This window comes from Lithobates pipiens, unplaced genomic scaffold (genome assembly GCF_037356315.1).
Source record: "Lithobates pipiens isolate NorthernLeopardFrog02 unplaced genomic scaffold, aLitPip1_a1.2 Scaffold_3, whole genome shotgun sequence".
Taxonomy (NCBI): domain Eukaryota; kingdom Metazoa; phylum Chordata; class Amphibia; order Anura; family Ranidae; genus Lithobates; species Lithobates pipiens.
This window is the reverse complement of record NW_027507790.1, coordinates 148473631-148494934: the sequence shown is the minus strand read 5'-3', so window position 1 is coordinate 148494934 and position 21304 is coordinate 148473631. Positions and strand designations below refer to the sequence as shown.

At 43.1% G+C, this 21304-nt stretch overlaps 1 protein-coding gene across 4 annotated transcripts in view; it reads right to left on the bottom strand.

Annotated features, from left to right (window-relative positions):
* The window catches only part of MCTP1 (multiple C2 and transmembrane domain containing 1), a 1143431-nt gene that overhangs the window by 988597 nt on the left and 133530 nt on the right, over positions 1 to 21304 (bottom strand). Inside the window, exon 1 of one of the 4 annotated variants that reach the window (XM_077462385.1) lies at positions 10897 to 11019. The exons of the other annotated variants lie outside the window; for them this stretch is intronic. Within the exon in view, the coding sequence (XP_077318511.1) occupies positions 10897 to 10995 (99 nt within the window). The 5' untranslated portion in view covers positions 10996 to 11019. Of the gene's footprint in view, positions 1 to 10896; positions 11020 to 21304 lie in introns of those variants that run through there. 4 annotated transcript variants of the gene reach the window in all.

The following is a 21304-nucleotide window of genomic DNA, read 5'->3' as shown; positions in this document are numbered from 1 at the left end:
GCCTGCCATTTTTCTGAAGTCCAGAGCACTTGAGCAGTAGTATATCTTTTTGTTGTCAGATCGGCTTCTAGTGGCTCTAATTTTCGGTACCTAAAAATAGAGAGCAACTGAGCATACACAGAGCAGGGTGAGACAGTGTATTGCTCCTCTATTTTAAACAGTATAGGCACTTATTTTTAACGTTTTACAAAGCTTTATCTGCAAAAGGGACCAGCCTGAAGTGATCGAGTAGGACTTAATCTTTTGACTTCCACTTTAACTGAGCCTAATCGAGCGCCGTGCCAAGAGCAACATCATTGCTCTCTCCCTTCTCATTGGAAATGGAGGCAGCAGCATAAGCCATTGATTCCTGCTGCTGTCATTAAAATACAGTAAGAAGGGAGTGGGGGCAGGATCGAGACCCGCTATGTGTGTCTATAGAGCGTGACTTGCTATGGAGGCAGAGACTAAAGAGGAGCTGACAACGCTGGTGGGGCACCTGAGAAGCGGAGGTTTGGGTACGCTCTGTGCAATACCCCCGTTGCACAGAGCAGATAAGTATAACATGTTCATTATTTTAATTAAAAAAAAATGCCTTTATTAGCACTTAACCACTTCCCGACCGGTGCACGTCGATGTACGTTGGCAGAATGGCACGGGCAGGCATATTGGCGTACAGGTACGTCCATTTTAAAATGCTGCCCTGCCATTGTGTGCGCGCTCGTGTGCCGGTCGAGACCCCTGTGAGTCCGGTCGTGGGTCCCGCTGACTCGATCGCAACGGGGATACCCGCGATTGTCTCATGGGGCGGCTGAACGAGGAGATGCCGTTGTAAACAGCATCTCCCCGTTCTGCCTAGCAACAAGTGATGCTGATCTCTGCTCCATGTGATTGAAGCAGAGATCAGTGTTCACTAACACAAAGCCCAGCCCCCACAGTTAGTAACACGCCCCTAGGAACACTTAACCCCTACACTGCCACCCCCTGGTTAACCCCTTCACTGCCAGTGTCATTTACACAGGAATCCATGCATTAGTATAGCATTGATTGCTGTATAAATGACAATGGTCCCAAAAATGTGTCAAAAATGTCCGATGTGTCCGCCATAATGTCGCAGTCACAATAAAAATTGCTGATCGCCGCCATTACTAGTAAAAAAAATTATTAATAAAAATGCCATAAAACTATCCCCTATTTTGTAAACGCTATAACTTTTGCGCAAACCAATCAATAATCGCTTATTGCAGGTTTTTTTTTTTTTCACCAAAAATATATATAAGAATACCTATCGGCCAAAACTGAGGGAAATTTTTTTTTTATATATTTTTGGGGGATATTTATTATAACAAAAAGTAAAAAATAATGCGTTTATTTCAAAATTGACGCTCTATTTTTGTTTATAGCGCAAAAAATAAAAACCGCAGAGGTGATCAAATACCACCAAAAGAAAACTCTATTTGTGGGGAAAAAGGACATCAATTTTGTTTGGGAGCCACATCGCACGACCGCGCAATTGTCAGTTAAAGTGACGCAGTGCCGAATCGCAAAAAAGTGGTCTGGTCTTAAGCCAGCAAAATGGTCCGGTCTGAAAGTGGTTAAACTGGTGTTTCAAGGGAGAGGACCCATATGACTTGGTGCTGCTGAATACATTGACTGGCACCAGAGTGGCAGAGTGAATAAAGGCCATTTAAGTATGGGTTCCTAACAGGAATAGGAAGAATATGCTTGTTTATTTAACATGTATTATTATACCAGCTAATTTCACTCCTTTCTGTTGGTTATCTGAAAATCCTGTAATATATCTACTTGTGATGCTGCAACACATATTGAAGACTCTTTGCTGCCTCGCACATACAGCACAACACACAGTAAAGCTCCATACACACTATTAGATTTTCTGCAGATTTTTGTCTTCAGATTTACCAGAACCATGTAGTGCAAGGGCATGCATGATTGCATACAAATGTAAAACTCTTAAAGCTGGCCATACCACCTATAGATTATCTGCAGATTTTCTATGGTTAGATGGAAAAAGTGCAACAGATTTCTCCATGTTTGCTAAACTGTGTGGATGGAGGAATCTCCCACTTTTTCCATCTAACCATAGAATATCTGCAGATAATCTATAGGTGTATGGCCATCTTAAGGTTTGACCTCATATTATATGTTTTTTTTGTAAATCTGAAGACAAAAATCTGCAGAAAATCTAATGGTGTGTATGGGGCTTTAGAATGGATTATACAGAACTTGCATTAGGATGGACTGATATTACTTTCTGATTCTGGCAAAGTTGCTGTGTTTTCTGGATAGAATAAGTAGCTGAATTGCTGCTTTCCCCTGCACCAAGCAGTTGATTTTGACCTAAAATTACTAGAGTTAGGGCTGTAAGACACAAGTAGCAAAAAAAAAAAAAAGACAAAAAGACACTAAAACAAAACTATAGCTATTCCCTACCAGCAGTACTCTAATGGATTGGTATGGGGTCATTTTAACAACTTCAATTTACAGACAGGAACATTTTGTTTTAAAGAAATAAAAATAGCAGATTGGTGTATTAAAAATCTAGCAGACTGGTGTTACAATTTTTATTTCCAGTGCTGCCCTTTTTTAATACTGTAAAAAATATGCTTGCAAAAATACAAGTTAAAACTCATGTATTAATGTGCGCTGTAATTTAACCTTACTCCAGGCAGAAGGGTGTGAATAGACCTTTAGTTTAATTTTCAGTGTATCCAGTAATACTTGTTGCCATTCGGTATATCTACAGCTGCCAACTGAATATTTTCATAGTAGTCCTTTTATCTACAGTCGGAATATCACAGCAAAGAAAATGATTACGTTTATCCAGCGTAAAATGGGAGACTAAGATGTTGGATTTCATGGATTAATGCAAACCATTGATTGCTTATTTAATACAGCTTAAGTAGGTGTGCTTTGGACTTACAATTTTTCTTGACAACATACACACAAAAAGATTTGCTTGCAATGGGAATTAGGTCATAAAATACTGTAAATGGGAGTTTGATGGTAAAGTCTGGCATTTTAGGTATGTCTATGTTCAAACATCTGCGGTTTATTAACCAACAGGAAATATTTTTTCTGTTATTAAAATACTTTCAGCTTCACTGAACACACACATAGGAAGACGGCAGCTTTAGTTTTATACAGGTGGTCATTTGAATAGAATTTATCATTTTGTCAGAGTAGAAATGACATGTTGGTTCAGTAAATCTCCTCCAATGAAACCACGTGACATATTTGCATGGGATAGTTTGTTGTGTTTTAAGTTATTCAATGATGAAGCCAAATCTGTGGTCAAAATCCTCAATGTAAAGAGGAAACCACATTAGTGGTAATATAGATTCAATCATTGATGCTGAGCTAGCTATAAAAAGTGACACATTACAGTTGTGGTGCAGCTAACACTGCTTTTTAAAGGTTTTATTTTTTTTCATAAATATTTATTTAAAGCAGAATTCCGGGCTTTTACTATTGTAACTATGCTTAAAACCACTCCCCCACCCTCCTAACACTTAGGGCCGGTTCACACTGCAGGCGAGGCGAGGCGACACCGACTTGCCTCGCCGCGACCTCAGCGGCAACTTGCAGATGACTTCTGTATAGAAGTCAATGCAAGTCGCCCCGAGGTCGCCCAGAAGTAGTACAGGAACTTTTTTTCTGAGTCGGAGCGACTCGAGTCGCTCCTCTCAGAACGGTTCCATTGTACAGAACGGGGGCGACTTGTCACACTGCGGCGAGGCGAGTCGTGTCGCCTCGCATCGCCCGCAGTGTGAACCGGCCCTAATTCTAACTAACCAGTGCAACATTTTTGTCTGACGTGACCACAACATCTGACTTTCTTTTCATTAGTATGGTTTTCTGCCAAAAAAAATTAAAAATCTGAAGAGCAAGACTAGCATCCAACAAAAACTGACAAATTCTTCCTATAATCTGATCATGTGTGCAAGGCTTAACTGTGACAGACCCAACCGAGATAGGGGCTTTTGGAAGGTACTGCAGGGTAGCCTCTTGACTACTGACTATGGGCTCTGGCTTTTGAGGGGGCTCTGTTCTTTAGGAGACGTGTGCCTGGAGGACCTTTGGAGTGGTTTTGCTTCAGATTCAGGTCCATGTTTCCCCTTGAACACACAGACTCTGGGAACCTAGAACCTGGATACAGATTTGGGACCTCTGTACCCAAACTAGCATTGACTGGTTCAACCCCCCCACCCCCCTAGACTCAGAGCAGATGTTAACATAATCGGCTCAAAAAAACCTGATGCTGGGGTCTCCTGCTATAATCTGTTTACTAAGGTGTCTTTCTCTCATGGTAGAATTTCCCCATTGTGTGCCTCCTAGGTATGAATTCCCAGTTAATTTACTTTCCTATTTTTTTTTTCTGTCTTTCTGCTATTCCTCTTGGGAGATTTAACTAGAGGTGTGTCTACTTTACCTTGTTACTGAACCATTGTGGGATGTTTATGTGATTATGTTAGCTGTTCATTAGATGTACTGTTAGGCCCCTTTTGCACAGGGCGGATTCGCTCAGCAGAGTCCGCCAGCTCAGTGGGAGACCGCTGCTGATCCCTGCTGAGGCGGCAGATGACAGGTCCTTCCCTGCTCACTGAGCAAAGGAGGGACTTGTCAGAGCCCAGCTAATTCCTATGGGCAGATCGGATGAAAACGAACATCATGGCGGTTTTTATCAATCTCATCCGATCCGATCAGCCATACGTCTGTCTTAAGCAAATCTGATGGCAGGTGGGTGTCAGCGGATACATCTCAGCCGACATCCACTTGCCAATAGGAGTCAATGGGTGGCCCCTCGGATCCGTCTGAAAAATGGACGGTTTCCGAGCGGGCTTAATGTGTGAAAGGGGCCTTAGATGTACTGGAGATATTATGGTTTACAGTTTGCATTGTTTAGGATAATGTGATCAAGCTCTTATCTGATTTTGTGTGGTATATATATTCTGTGCGAGTTTCAGTTTGCACCTAAGCTAGTGTTGTCTAGTTCTTGGTTGCAATATTCAGCTATAATGCCTGGTTTTTGGTTCCAGAAGAGAGGAAGCTGTACTGGCTGCTAACCTCTTCTTAGGCTGCTCCGGGCCAGTCAGGTGATCTCCCTTGTGTCAGCCAGCACTGGGTACAGGGGAGAGGAGAGAGCGCTCAAGAACAACTGGTAATGCCTGAGCGGTGACTACGACCGTAGGCTTACTTTGGGTCATTCGCTGCCAGAACACCCTCCTTTCCCCTGCAGCAGCTGCTGCCTGACAGAGGAGTCAATCGCAAGAGCAGACAGGAACGGCCTGAAAATAGGTAGGTATAGATATCATTGCCTCTGTGCCTTGCCTTCCCTAATTCCTTTTTGGATTATGATAGATTTTAATATAGTAACATGAGATAAAATACAAATTTCCATACACAGCTGCAGATGCAATACAAATGAGGAGAAGAGGACTTTCCTTACAAGTGCACTAGACAGGCATAGAGCAAACACTAATAAAACCCTCTGAATTTTCATGGGATACGTGCTTCATTTGTATAGCATCTTGGATCTGACATTTTTCCATAGGTCATTTGTAGATGTCATTATCTGAGCCTTACGCTCAATCTAAATCAGAAGGTGATGAAGGAAATATTTGGCTGCCATATCTGCATGAGGATCGGTCGAATCCTTAAAGGGGAAAGACACCTGGATAAACAACTGGTACTTTTTCTGATTCATTCTATGTTCCTGTACTCACTGACTGCAGGTCTCCATTTCCAAAAACCAAACTAAGTTAAAGCTTAAAACTTGACATTACCTGGAGGTCAGATATACAGAAATAGAGTTGACTCCCGCTTGCATTAATTAAATATCCAATCAAAGAATCCATGCATGATTCAAAGCATTCCATATGAGTAGCTAAAAGGGCTGATTATATTGAGAATCAGATACCTGTAGGTTTTTATCCCAGAATATTAGACAGAAGAGGTAAGTGTACAAAGGGTTAAAGCTGAACTCTGGTACAAGAAAATATTGTCATGTGTATTCTTCCCTAAATCTTGGTGTGTTTTGTGTATTTCTTCCCGATCTGTAAAGTATCCCAATATGAAATGTAGCCACTGTGCAAGAACATCTTGTAATAAAGACCAGTCACTGCTGTTCTCTCTCCTTGTACAGGATGACTGGTCTTGTCTCTGCCCCCTACTATAGTCTTCTTCAGGCAGCATGTAGTGGGTGGAGCCTGCTGGGTCCCTCCCACTACTCTGCTCTCTGAACAGGCTATACACAGCGCAGTAATGATGTCACCGCTTCTTTTAAAAGGTATTATCTGGGAAGGCATTTAGAGCAAACAAAGTGGATTTATATCCCTTGTGGAAATAGAGAAATATAATTCAATGAAAGGTTTTGTGCCCAGAGTTCAGATTTAAGTTGTACTTTTACAGCTGAGCTCTGGGAAAAAACTAAAAAATTAACCTTTTAGTGGGGCTTCCCTGCATGGCAAGGCTTAAATGCCTGTTTTTGTCTAGGGTGCCAGTAAAAAGCACTTTTATTACAGTATCTGATCCTTTGCTACTCCAGCAGCTCTTCTTCCTGACGCTCCAGATAGCCCCTTGGCGCTCTCTGGTACAATGCAGGGCTATAGGCTATAGGCTTGAAAAAGTTTGTGGACATCATAGCTTGCTGGACTGTTAATGAGTATAGTTCCTTCATTTAAAAGAGAAGCTCCAGGCTCCTTCAGAAAAAATTTAAGTCAGCAGCTACAAATACTGTAGCTGCTGACTTTTAGGCCGGGTTCACACTACTGCGAATTGGATGCGGAATCCCCTCTATTGAGCCGGGTCACATATCTCCGATGCGGCTCCAGTGGGAATTTGTACTGGAGCCCTGTGTGTCTTTTGGTCAGTTTCAGGTTCAAATTCAGCCCAAAAAAATGAGGGCTGAAATTGGACCTGAAACGGTGAACCAAGACGCACAGGACCCCTGCTGGGAGCCGCATCGGCATCTAGTGTGAACCAACCTCAATATTAGGACACTTACCTGTCCATGAAATCAGTGGTGTCTTCACCCGGGCCGATTTTTCAATCAGCTCTTGGGTGCTGCTGCTGCCATCACGGCTAAGGGAAATCGGCAGCAAAGCCTTGCATGATAAAATGACTGCAAAGCACTGTAAACCATAGAGACCAAACTGTTATATTTACTACATTTAAAAGAGTTGCACTTTAAATTACTTTATAATACTCAACACAGCTTGTATGACATTGCAGTAGATTGTGTATTATATTGCTCCTGCGCTGCAACAGATGTTTTATTACATACCGCCAGCACCTATGATGACTATACTGAATGCTCTATTACAGTCTATGTATCATTGAAAAAAAAAAAGCGTGGCACAGATATACTGTATACGTTGTATAAAAGTATAGTAGATGTTGCTTCACATACAGTCTAGGTCTAGATGACACAGCCATAGATATTGTATTACAACAAATCTATATGACACAGTATGCACATGCTGTATCAAATACAATAATGTAACAGATATTACAATTTACACATAGATATTGTATTACATACAGATTATTTGACACTATAATGGAAGCTACACAGAGTCTGGATGATGCTGCACTGGAGGTGTATTACCTGCCGTCTATGTCACAGTCATTGCTGCATTTATAAGGGCCAAAAGGGCCAATTCCTCCAGGTCCCCCTTCCATATACAAAATATAATACTTGAAAAATGTGTTTCTTTTATTAAAAATCATTTGCAAGGCAATATGTTGCCTGCCATCATCTGCAAAAGTTATTAATTTGGTATATGGCAACAAATTTTGCATTTACACCTTTATGGAAGGCAAACTATGACTGTGTGTTTGCCTGTATGTGCAATCTCATAATGACAGGGGTGTATTTACTAAAGATCGAGAGTGCAATATCTGGCTCACTTCTGCATAGAAACCAATCAGAGTCCAGGTTTTATTGTCAAAGCTTTTTTGAACAAGCTAAGGTTAGAAGCTGCTTCGTTCGGGTCTCCAGCCAGCCGGCGGATGTGCCAGCTGCTCATAAGGGCCTTCTGGTGGGACGGGGGAGCCCGGACGAGCTGCTGAAGGCAGCGGGAGGGGAGGGGTTGTCCCCTCTCACTGCTTGGGATAACAGCAGAGCGTCTTTTTAGCCACATCGGTTATTATTTCAAGAAAGTCAACCGCCGGCCCTAAAAAATGGTATGGGGGTGATGCCTGCAGCTGCGGGCATCACCGTGGTACAACCCCTTCAAGCTGAGGGTGCATATTTGTGTACAGTTGGCGTGATGAAGATAAAGGGGGTTATTTACGAAAGGCAAATCCACTTTGCACTGAAAGTGCACTTGGAAGTTCAGTCGCTCTAAATCTAAGAGGTAGATCTGAAACGAAGGGAAGCTCTGCTGATTTTATGAATGAATGAATGAAATACTTGTATAGCGCACAATGCGAACTGAATCGCCTCTAGGCCTCTAGGCCTCTAGGCCAATTATGTGCAAGCTAAAATGCTGTTTTTTATTTTCCTTGCATGTCCCCCTCGGATCTACAGCAACTGCACTTCCAAGTGCCCTTACAGTGCAATGTGGATTTCCCTTTAGTAATTTAATCTTTTTTTAATGGTATGCAATAAACAGACTTTGATGTGAAAATCTGGTGATTGCCGTGTATTTGAGTTCCTTTGTATGAGGCACCCACCAAGCCTGCAATGTTCTTTCACGCTGGCAGTAACGCATACCACCCTCTGAAAATCTATTACTTCAGAGGGCAGCATAGCAGCGGTTGGCAAGTGTTCAGAAGGAGATGCTGCTGCCTCCCGAATGCCTGCTGTTTTGGGTTTTTAAGATCCCAAGGGGGAATTTGGACTCAATGGGCGCATTTGACAGGCAATACTGCTTCTCAAACTTCGCAGCATCAGTTTAAAAATGTCACAGCCGCGGCACGTGTACAGTCCTGTCAGTAATGTTAGCATTTGGGTGTGTGGCCATGGGGGTGATAAAACTGCAGCTCTACCACCTGTTTTAGCTGCCCACTGCCCATGTGAAAGCGCCTAAAGTGTGTCAGGGCCCTCAGGGTGTAAATCTGACCCTGGACAAAGTAGTAAATATTGTATTACACACTCTCTGTATGATAATGCAGTAGCCTCCACATAGAATAAATCTATATAAGGTCTCGGGTACACTGCTGCTCCTAAACATGGTTTTACAAGCTTTTGACTTTTTTTTTTTTTACCAAAGCCGTTGAACTTAATGCAATAAAAGCCTATGGGGTTGATTTACTAAAAGCAAATAGACTGTGCACTTTGCTGACTTCCATCATCCAATCATGTGCCAGCAAAATTGCTGTTTTTTTTTTCCTTGCATGTGATTGCGTATTCTTTGCAAAGTGAAGCTTTCCTCATTTACTAAGCTCTGAAGCAAATGCACTTTGCAAAGTGCACAGCCTATTTACCTTTAGTAAATCAACCTCTGTGTTCATGTACACATGGGGGTTATTTACTAAAGGAAAGTCCACATTGCACTGCAAGTGCACTTGGAAGAACAGTCGCTGTAGATCCGAGAGGGACATGCAAGGAAAATAAAAAACAGCATTTTAGCTTGCACATGATTGGATGATAAAATCAGCAGAGCTTCCCCTCATTTCAGATCCACCCCTTAGATTTTGAGAGACTGCACTTCCAAGTGCACTTGCAGTGCAAAGTGGATTTACCTTTCGTAAATAATCCCCATAGGCTTTTATCAGGGTTTAGGGGCAGTTAAACGTTTTGGCAAAAAACACAAATGTGGCAAAATTGTGGCAAAATCACGGTACCGCTTTTTTGCCACTTTTAGCATTTTTCTGATGCCAGGAGAGTTAGGTTTAGGGGTGGCAGTGTACATGTAGCCTAACAGATGCTATATTTTAGAGTCTGTGGGGTTAATTTACTAAAAGACAAAAACATACAGCATCTACTAAAGTGATACATAGGGGTTGATTTACTAAAGGAAAACAGACTGTGCACTTTCTAAAGTGCAGTTGCTCCAGAGCTTAGTAAATGAGCAGAAGCTCTGCTAATTTCCATCAGCCAATCATGAGCACGCAAAAATGCATTTTTTTTCCCTTGCATGCGATTGGGTACTTTTTGCAAAGTGAAGCCTAATCTCATTTACTAAGCTCTGGAGCAACTGCACTTACAGAGAGAGGGCACCAGACTATTTGCCTTTAATAAATCAACCCGTGTGTCACTGTAGTAGATGCTGTATGTTTGACACTGTTACTGATGTACTACATACACACTGTTTGCCAATATCCTAGATTGTGCATTATATACAGTGTAAGTATTATATGTAGAAGTTCTATTGCAGGATTGTGTAAAACAATGTTGTAGATAATAGTGATTGTACAATATTTTAAGTGTACTTCAGTAAGAAATTCTATTTCTGCAAATGTGAATGTAAGGTTCCACACTTCTGTGACACCTGTCATTTATTTTTGGCACAAATGAGATGCCTAAATGCGAATGTAAATATATCAAATTACTCTGCTTTTATTTCTTGTAAATAAATCACTGTCACGTGCAACCAGTCAAAAGCAACATTTTGTCTGCATTACAGAAAACAAATAATAATAATAGTAATAAAAAAATAATAATTTTTTATATATATATATATATATATATATATATATATATATATATATATATATATAACAGTATCACAAAGGATGACAAATAACTGTCCGTAAGATTGACTGACCATAAACTGTGCATGGTCGGTCACTATATACAAATGACACTGAAATTTGAAAGAAAAATGAATAATGATTTTCATTCAGATAAAATGTTTCTATTCTGACTGTATTTAAACTTTACTTAATAGATGTTTTAGCGCTATTGATGGTTGTTAGTTCTATATAATAATAAAAATGGCACCTTACCATTATGTGCAGAGAAGCCATAAGGTCATGTACGGAATCCGTGCAGCTATTCCTGTGGAATGGGAAGGTTGCCATCAAACATGAAGCTCCAGTGACCATCCAGATCAGCGAGTGTCTTAAGACTGAGGAGCAATGTGCACTGACAATGTGGAATCAGCACAGGGGCACAGAGGTGTGGTTCTAATCTCCATGCCATTTCCATATGGACAGAGCTTTCCTTAGGCTTCATGTACACTGCTGCTGGTAAATGGACATTTAGGAGCTGTTGGGTGTTTTTTTTCAGCTGCCCCTGAACTCTCCTCTGTTATCTTATCAGTACATGTACACAGGATTGTTTAGTAATTTCTAGGCAGTTGTGTTTAGAAGCATTTTTTGAAAAGCAAAAAAAAAAAATGTGTTCGGGACAGATGTTCAGAGACATTTGAAACACCAAATGCCTGTAACAGCTTGTAAATGTGTGTAAACTCGGTAACTCGCGCTTAGCCGCGTTTCGCTTACAGGCATTTTTCATTTTCGACTATTTGCAACAAAAAAAAGAAAAAACGCTTCTAAAAACAAACGTGGCTAAACATGTAAACTGAAGTTTTTAAACGTAGGTTAATTAGGTTAATATCTGTCAAGTTAAATTGTTCAGGAGAGGTTGTAAAACGTCCCGTTTAAATTAAGCCTTAAGAGCCGGTTCACACAGCGGGCGATGCGAGGCGACACGACTCGCCTCGCTCTCGCAAGTCGCCCCCGTTCTGTACAATGGAACCGTTCTGAGAGGAGCAACTCGAGTCGCTCAGACTCAGAAAAAAGGTTCCTGTACTACTTTTGGGCGACCTCGGGGCGACTTGCATTGACTTCTATACAGAAGTCATCTGCAAGTTGCCGCTGAGGTCGCGGCAGGTCGCGGCGAGGCAAGTCGGAGTCGCCTCGCCTGCAGTGTGAACCGGCTCTAAAGTGAATCTACTATATTTGACATCACAGCACAGTCTGGAAGAGATGCATGTCTTTTCAGCCTGTAATTGTAAGTAACCTACTGTGTAAAATTTCAGATTCGACATTATATAAAAAAAAAAAAAATTAAAAATAAAAGGCAGCGCTACTGTATATGCCCCTTTAATCTATTGCCACCATAAGACTGCCAGGCGGTGTGGCTCTTGTTCTGGGCGGGTGTCATATGACATCCGTCCATTTAAACAGGGCATGTGCACGATTGTGTGCGAGCAGCCCTGTACCTTCGGTGGTAGCGTGTCACGGAGACAAAGTCATGGAGACTGTCATGGGCGTTCACAGATGGTACCGCCCCACCTTGCACAGCGCATGTGCGCGTTCGGGGGTGTGCTGCACGTGCACGTTGGTGGCACTGCTCGTCACTGATGCTGGTAAACAGCCATTGGCCGCCGGCTGTTTACCACATGACTGGCTGTGTTCCTTTCACAGCCGATCACTAAATGTAAACACAGAGTGGTAACGAGACATTACCGGGTTCTCGTTACCGCTTACAGTGTACACCAATCACGCTGATTGCCCCCCAAAAAAGAGGGCCTGTCACTACCCATAAAAGTACCCGTTACTGTTCAACTGAGTACCCAAGTACCTGAGAACCTGTCACAGTCCATCCGAGTACCTGTCTCAGTTCATCTGAGTACCCAAGTACCTGTCACAGTCCATCTGAGTACTTGACACAGACAATCTGAGTACCCAGGTACCTGTCAGAGTCAATCTGAGTATGCGAGTACCCGTCACAGTTCATATGAGTACCCGAGTACCTGTCACAGTTCATCTGAGTACCCGAGTACTTAAGTACCTGTCAAAGTCCATCTGAGTACCAAGTACCTGAGAATCTGTCACCGCCCTTAAGAGTGGCATCAGGGTACCTGAGTACCTGTCACCAGGCCATCAGAGTACCCGAGTACCTGTCACCAGGCCATCAGAGTACCCGAGTACCTGTCAGCAGGCCATCAGAGTACCTGTCACTAGGCCATCAGAGTCCCCGAGTACCTGTCACTAGGCCATCAGAGTCCCCGAGTACCTGTCACTAGGCCATCAGAGTACCCGAGTACCTGTCACCAGGCCATCAGAGTCCCCGAGTACCTGTCACCAGGCCATCAGAGTACCCGAGTACCTGTCACCAGGCCATCAGAGTACCCGAGTAACTATCACCAGGCCATCAGAGTAACAGAGTACCTGTCACCAGCCCATCACAGTACCCGCCGAGTACATTTCTGCAGCCTATGCCTCATAGAATATACGTTGGGGTGTTTGCTTTCCAAAAGGAGGTAATTTTGTGGGCAATTCCTGTCATGGTTATGCAGTGATCTTCCTGTGTTTGTTTACCTCCCCTCATGTCTTCAGACTAAGAAGCCAGCCACTTCCACCTGGTGGTTTTTATAACCTCTCCTCTAAGCATGGCTCCACCCCAGGCCCTATCAGGGAGCCCTATATTAACCTGTGCACTGCAGGCCATCAGCGCTGATCAACCGTTGTGTATTCCTTTGTGTGTTAGCTTCCTGTTTCCTGCCGTGTGCTCTGCTACTGTTTTCCGCTACCGACTTTGGCGTGTCTTGACTATCCTTGTTTGCCTGTGATCCTGACCTTTTTGGCGTGTACCCGACTATTCTTGTCTGCTTGTGGCCCCGACCTTGGCTTTGTCCCTCACCATCCCTATCCTCCTGTTGCCTACTGTGGGTGTGAGCTGGGGGACCCTGGGGGTCGCGACCTGTAGCCAGTTGCAGCCAAGTCCATCCTCACCACTCGAGGCTCTGGTGAACACCTGCTGGCTCTTAGACTCCGCACCCCCGGGGAATCTTACGCTCTAACCCCAGTGGGATCTGTCCCCCATCTGCAGCAGTCAGCTGTAGGGTCCACAACCTTGCAGTGCACTCCTGATCCCTACGGTGTGCACCTGTCACCTCGCCTCAAGGTGACCTGACAATTCCACTGTCCTGGTGCTCAAGGACCTTCAAAAGTCTGATAAGTGGTTGAGAAATGAGATGTGTCATTTATGCTTGTAGAATGCCTGAAGATGCTACTTCAATGTTGGGCCTTTGTATGTGGTCAGGCTGTGTAAAAGTCTCACACATGTGGTATCGCCAATCGCCATACTCAGGAAGAGTAGCAGAATGTATTTTGGGGTATAATTTGTTGTATGCATATGCTGTGTGAGAGAAATAACCTGATAATATGACAATTTTGTAAAAATTGTGGGAAAAAATGGCAACTTAAAAAAACTCACCATGCTACTTACTTAATACCTTGGCATGTCTACTTTCTAAAAAGGGGTAATTTGGGGGGTATTTGAACTTCCCTGACTTGTTAGTGTCTCAAGAAATTAGATACACCTGATGTACTGAAGGCCTGATCAGGTGTGATCAATTTTCAGTGATTGGCACCATAGTTTGTAGATTCTATAACTTTCACAAACACCAAATAATATACACTAATCTGGGTTATAATTTTTTGAAGAAAGAAATACTAATTTGCTAAATTTTATGATAGAAACAAAGAAAAAAGGCATTTTATCACTAAATTTACGGTCTTTTTTTATTTATAGCACAAAAAATAAAAAACCCACTAGTGATGTAAATACCACCAAAACAAAGCTCTATTTGAAAAACAAACAAAGATTCAAATTTCATATGGGTACAGTGTTGCATGACTGAGTAATTGTCATGCAAAGTGTGAGAGCGCTGAAAGCTGAAAATTGGTCTGGGCAGGAAGGGGGTGTAAGTGCACTGTATTGAAGTGGTTAATGGTTGCTTCTAGAGTTAAATTTGTTTTTATTTTAACTTTTGTAGGGGAAAAAAATAGCAAATAAATGAGAAATATAATAGTGTATACACAAGTTATATTGTAATTGAATGTTATTAAAAATGACCTTTCCTTTTCAATCTGCAGCCGCTGTAATTTTCTGAAAATGCAATGCAATATGGCTTCCTGGAGGAGTTCTGTACACAGATTGTGTACAGAACCCCCCCAGAAACATCATTTCATGCTTGTGTGATTTGGCTCACTGATTTTTATCAGTGTCTGGCAAAAGCTTGTAGGAGGAGATTTCATTCTTCTCTGAGTGTCCTATGAGGCTGCTGGACACCTGCCCCTCTGTCTGGACAGTGCTGATTGGCCCTGTGCAGATCACATGCACCTTCCCAAGGAAAAAAACTTTCTAGCAATACACACCAAACTGAGCATGTGCAGAATGACTCTAAAGGCTCTGTCATATCAGGAGTTGGATTGGGGACAGTGGAACGGGAGGATCAGAAAAGACAGGATCAAACAGCCTTCTTACACAATGCAGAGGATTGACCCTTTAGGTTCAACAGAGTATAACAAGCATGCTTTAACTGCATATACAGACTGATTTTACTGTTTTGGGTTTAGTAACACTTTAAATCATGTATCTATATCTATATACATACAGACTTGGTGGGAACATACTGTTTTACTTAGGCAGAACTAAAGTCTGCAAATACTCACCTCCCCTTGCTCCCACACTGGCATCTTCTGGATTTCTTTACTGCACATTCAAAAAAAATAAAAAGGCAGGTAAATCTGCTTTATTGCAAAAGAGACATAGCAAGAACTTTCTTGCACACCAATTAGTTAGTCCCGCTTTAACCGCTTGCAGATCAGCCATCGCAGTTTTAATGTGGCAGGTTGGCTCCGCTGCGTGAAATCACGTTATTGTACGTGATCTCGCAAGGCTTGGATAGCAGGCGTGCCCGGGCGAGCTCCGTGAGTCCACCTGCGCATCCCGTGGACTCGATGTCCCCGGGAATACCCGCGATCGTCTCATGGAGAGGAAGAATGGGAAAATGCTGATGTAAACAAGCATTTCCCTATTATGTCCAGTGACAGTGTCACTGATCACAGCTCCCTGCAATCGGGAGCAGTGATCAGTGTAGTGTCATACACAACCTCCCCCCCCCCAGTTAGAATCACTCCCTAGGACACACTTAACCCCTACAATGACCCCTCCTGGTTAACCCCTTCACTGCCAGTCACATTTACACAGTAATCAGTGCATTTTTAATAGCACTGATCTCTGTAAAAATTTGAATGGTCCCAAAATAGAGCCAAAAGTGTCCAATGTGTCTGCTATAATGTCGCAGTCACAATAAATGGCTGATCACCGCCATTACTAGTAAAATAATAATAATAATAATATTAATGCCATAAAACTATCCCCTACTTTGTAGATGCTATAGCTTTTTTGCAAACCAATCAATAAATCTCCTCTTCTCGGGTCCCTCTGGTGCTCCTGGCCCCTCCCTCCTGCCGATTCCCCCACAGCAAGCAGCTTGCTATAAGGGCACCTGAACTGAGCCGTCCAATCCCTCTCCTCATTGGCTCAATGACTTTGATTGACAGCAGCGGCAGCCAGTGGTAATTCAATTTTGTTAGGATGCATGATATTTGCGCAACTGTTTTATGAAACACAAATTTTCTGTGAAAAAATTACACTAAAATGAATTTAACACACACTTTATAATATCCACATTTTTGGTAAAATTAAACAATAGGATGGTGTCCGATAAATGGATACCAAACATGTCAAACCTTAATATTGTGCACACCTTTGAAATTGCAAAAATTATGGTACCCAAAATTGTTAATAGGCGACACTTTAAAAGCCATTACCGGTCATCAAATTTGCAGTAACAGCAAATAATGGCTCTAGAATTGTTCTCACTCTGACCTTTGGGGGCCATACATAACATGTGTAGAGCAATTGCTGTTTACATACATGTGCACGCTCTTGGCATGTTTGCATTTACAGGTGTGTGTGTAGGGCAATGAGAATTTTTTTTTTTTATTATAATTTACAATTTGTAACACTTTTTAAACATTTTATTCAACTTTACTGCAATTACCTGCTGACAAGCCCCCTATGTGATAGAGTCAGGTAAAAGGGTCTCTTTATGGAGACATCAGGGATCTGTTCCCCTGCATTGCAGCTAATCAGGCACAAATTGTGCTCCCCTATGCACCCACCCTTGCCGTATACATTTTTTTGGCTGAGCCAAAATGATAACATTGAACTAGATTGACTTGTGTCTTTTTTCAACCTGACTAATTATGTAAATATATGTAACTATATAAATACATTGAATTCTCTGTTTTTTTTTTTGCTCTAGGTCCTATTCAAACCTGATCTCAGGATGAAGATTCCTATTATTCTTAGTGGGTTCCCATTAACCCTGAATGTTGTCGCCTGTCGCATGAACCTTAAAGTACACAAGCTTCCTTGTGACAGAATCATGTGTTTTGGTCTTAGACTTTAACCACTTACGGACCACCCGCCGCCATTTTACGGCGGCTGTTTGAAGGAGGATATCGTTGTTATGACAGCAGCTAGCTGCCATCACCCCGGTATTCTCTTCTTCAGCGGGCGGTCCGCTACAAGATAAAAGTGGTCCCTGCAGGGGATTCGCTGCGAGATCACTTTTATCGGTGGCGGGAGAGGGACATCGGCGGAGGCGATCGTGTCCTCCTGCTGACTCAGTATGGAGATGAGTGAGGGGAAGATGGCCCCCACCCGTCTCTATACAATTGCTGGGCAGAAGCGACGTCAAAACGTCACTTCCGCCCATAGCTCTTAACCACTTGCCGACCGCCGCACGACGATATACGTCGGCAGAATGGCACGGGCAGGCATATGGGCGTATATATAAGTCCCTGCCTGCCCGCGGGTGGGGGGCCCGATCGGGCCCCCCCCCCGGTGCCTGCGGCGGTCGGCATTCCTTCGAGAGCGATCCGGGATGAGGGGGCGGCCATTCATTCATGGCCACCCCCTCGCGATCGCTCCCGACGAATAGAAATCCCCCGTGACATCACTTCCTCTCCTGTAATGTAAACACAGGAGAGGAAGTGATGTATTCTCTCCTCCGTGTCGGTATTTTTCGTTCCGACACGGAGGAGAGCGGATCGGTGAGTTGCACCAACACTCTACACACACAGTAGAACATGCCAGGCACACTCACACCCCCCCGATCACCCCCCCAATTACCCCTTCCCCCCAGTCACAGTGACACCAATGTCATTTTTTTTTTTTTTTTTTTTTTGCATTGGTGTCATTTGTGACTGTAATAACTGTTAGGGCAGTTAGAGTTAGCCCCCTTTAGTTCTAATGTACCCCCCTAACCCCCCCAATAAAGGTTTAACCCCGTGATCACCCCCCGTCGCCAGTGTCACTAAGGCTGGGTTCACATTGCAGCGGTTTATGAGAACGAATGTGATTCGCACCGCACTGCAGTGCAAATCACATCCGATCTCTGTGCGATTCGAGTTCAGCCATTCGCCGCACCCGCCACACCCGCCGCACCCGCCGCAAATTCGCACGGGACCCTTTTTTTGGCCCGCAGCAGAATCGGATCGCATGGGTGTTCACACCATGCGATCCGAGTTTGCAGATCGCACTGCGATATGCGAACTGATCTGGGGGTGTCAGTAACATTTCACTGACACTCCCAGCAGTTCGCATAGGGCAGTGTGAACTGCCGCCGGGAGGCATGCGATGCGGGAACCCGCCGCGGATTCGCGGCGTTTCGGCATCGCTCCAGTGTGAACCCAGCCTAATAAGCGATCATTTTTCTGATCGCCGTATTAGTGTCACAGGTGACGCTAGTTAGGCAGGTAGGTATTTAGGTTCGCCGCAGCTTTTTATAGCGCCAGGGACCCCCATATACTACCGCATAAAGCCCCCTGATTGCCCCCTAGTTAACCCTTTCACCTGTGATCACCATATAACTGTTACAGGTGACGCTGGTTGGTTAGTTATTTTTTTATAGTTTCAGGGCACCCGCCATTTATTACCTAATAAAGGTTTAACCCCCTGATCACCCGGCGGGTGTCATTTGTGACTAATAACTGTTAGGGCAGTTAGGGTTAGCCCCCTTTAGTTCTAAGGTACCCCCCTAACCCCCCCAATAAAGGTTTAACCCCGTGATCACCCCCCGTCGCCAGTGTCACTAAGGCTGGGTTCACATTGCAGCGGTTTATGAGAACGGATGTGATTCGCACCGCACTGCAGTGCAAATCACATCCGATCTCTGTGCGATTCGAGTTCAGCCATTCGCCGCACCCGCCGCAAATTCGCACGGGACCCTTTTTTTGGCCCGCAGCAGAATCGGATCGCATGGGTGTTCACACCATGCGATCCGAGTTTGCAGATCGCACTGCGATATGCGAACTGATCTGGGGGTGTCAGTAACATTTCACTGACACTCCCAGCAGTTCGCATAGGGCAGTGTGAACTGCCGCCGGGAGGCATGCGATGCGGGAACCCGCCGCGCATTCGTGGCGTTCCCGCATCGCTCCAGTGTGAACCCAGCCTAATAAGCGATCGTTTTTCTGATCGCTGTATTAGTGTCACAGGTGACGCTAGTTAGGCAGGTAGGTATTTAGGTTCGCCGCAGCTTTTTATAGCGCCAGGGACCCCCATATACTACCGCATAAAGCCCCCTGATTGCCCCCTAGTTAACCCTTTCACCAGTGATCACCATATAACTGTTACAGGTGACGCTGGTTGGTTAGTTATTTTTTTATAGTTTCAGGGCACCCGCCATTTATTACCTAGTCTCACTAGTGTACCCCTAAATTTAGGGGTGTCTACTTTCCAAAATGGGGTCATTTGGGGGGGGTTTGTGCCATCTTGGCATTTTATGGCCTTCAAAACTGTAACGCCCTTAGAAAGCCTGAAGGCGGTGCTTGGTTTTCGGGGCCCCGTACGCGGCTAGGCTCCCAAAAAGTCCCACATATGTGGTATCACCGTACTCAGGAGAAGCAGCAGAATTTATTTTGGGGTGTCATTTCACATATGCCCATGGCATGCATGAGCAATATATCATTTAGTGACAACTTTGTGAAAAAAAAAAAAAAAAAAAAAAAAAAGTTTGTAATTTTCCCGCAACTTGTGGCAAAATATAAAATATTCCATGAACTCAACATGCCTCTCAGCAAATAGCTTGGGGTGTCTACTTTCTAAAATGGGGTCATTTGTGGGGGTTTTGTGCCATCTTGGCATTTTATGGCCTTCAAAACTGTAATAGGTAGTGAGAAGTGAACTCAAAAATTTACGCCCTTAGAAAGCCTGAAGGCGGTGCTTGGTTTTCGGGGCCCCGTACGTGGCTAGGCTCCCAAAAAGTCCCACATATGTGGTATCCCCGTACTCAGGAGAAGCAGCAGAATTTATTTTGGGGTGTCATTTCACATACGCCCATAGCATGTGTGAGCAATATATCATTTAGTGACAACTTTGTGTAAAAAAAAAAAAATATTTTTTTTTTGTCATTATTCAATCGCTTGAGGCAAAAAAATAAAATATTCAATGGGCTCAACATGCCTCTTATCAATTTCCTTAGGGGGTCTACTTTCCAAAATGGGGTCATTTGGGGGGGTTTTGTACTGCCCTGCCATTTTAGCACCTCAAGAAATGAGATAGGCAGTCGTAAACTAAAAGCTGCGTAAATTCCAGAAAACGTACCTTAGTTTGTAGATGTGACAACTTTTGCGCAAACCAATAAATATACAATTATTGACTTTTTTTTTACCAAAGACATGTGGCTGAATACATTTTGGCCTAAATGTATGACTAAAATTGAGTTTATTGGATTTTTCTAATAACAAAAAGTAGAAAATATCATTTTTTTTCAAAATTTGCGGTCTTTTTACGTTTATATCGCAAAAAATAAAAATCGCAGAGGCAATCAAATACCATCAAAAGAAAGCTCTATTTGTGGGAAGAAAAGGACGCAAATTTTGTTTGGGTACAACATTGCATGACCGCGCAATTACCAGTTAAAGCAGCGCAGTGCCAAAGTGTAAAAAGACCTCTGGTCATTTACCAGCAAAATGGTCCGGTCTGAAAGTGGTTAAAGGGCCAATTTTTTTCAATGATTTTTTTTTTAATTAAATGTTTTTTTTTTTTATTGCATTTTAGTCTAAATATGAGATCTGAGGACTTTTTGACCTCAGATCTCATATTTAAGAGGACCTGCCATGTTTTTTTTTTCTATTACAAGGGATGTTTACAGTCCTTGTAATAGGAATAAAAGTGACATTTTTTTTTCAGTGTAAAAATAAAAGGTAAAATAAATAATAATAATAAAAATATTTTTTTTTAAACGGGCCCCGTCCCGCCAAGCTCACGTGCAGAAGTGAATGCTTACGTGAGTAGCGCCCGCATATGAAAACGGTGTTCAAACCACACATGTGAGGTATCACCGCGATTGGTAGAGTGAAATAATTCTAGCCCTAGACCTCCTCTGTAATGGAAAGCATGCAACCTGTAGAATTTTTTAAATATCGCCTATGGAGATTTTTAATGGGTAAACGTTTGTCAACATTCCATGAGCAGGCGCAATTTTGAAGCATGACATGTTGGGTATAAATTTACTCGGTGTAACATCTTTCACAATATAAA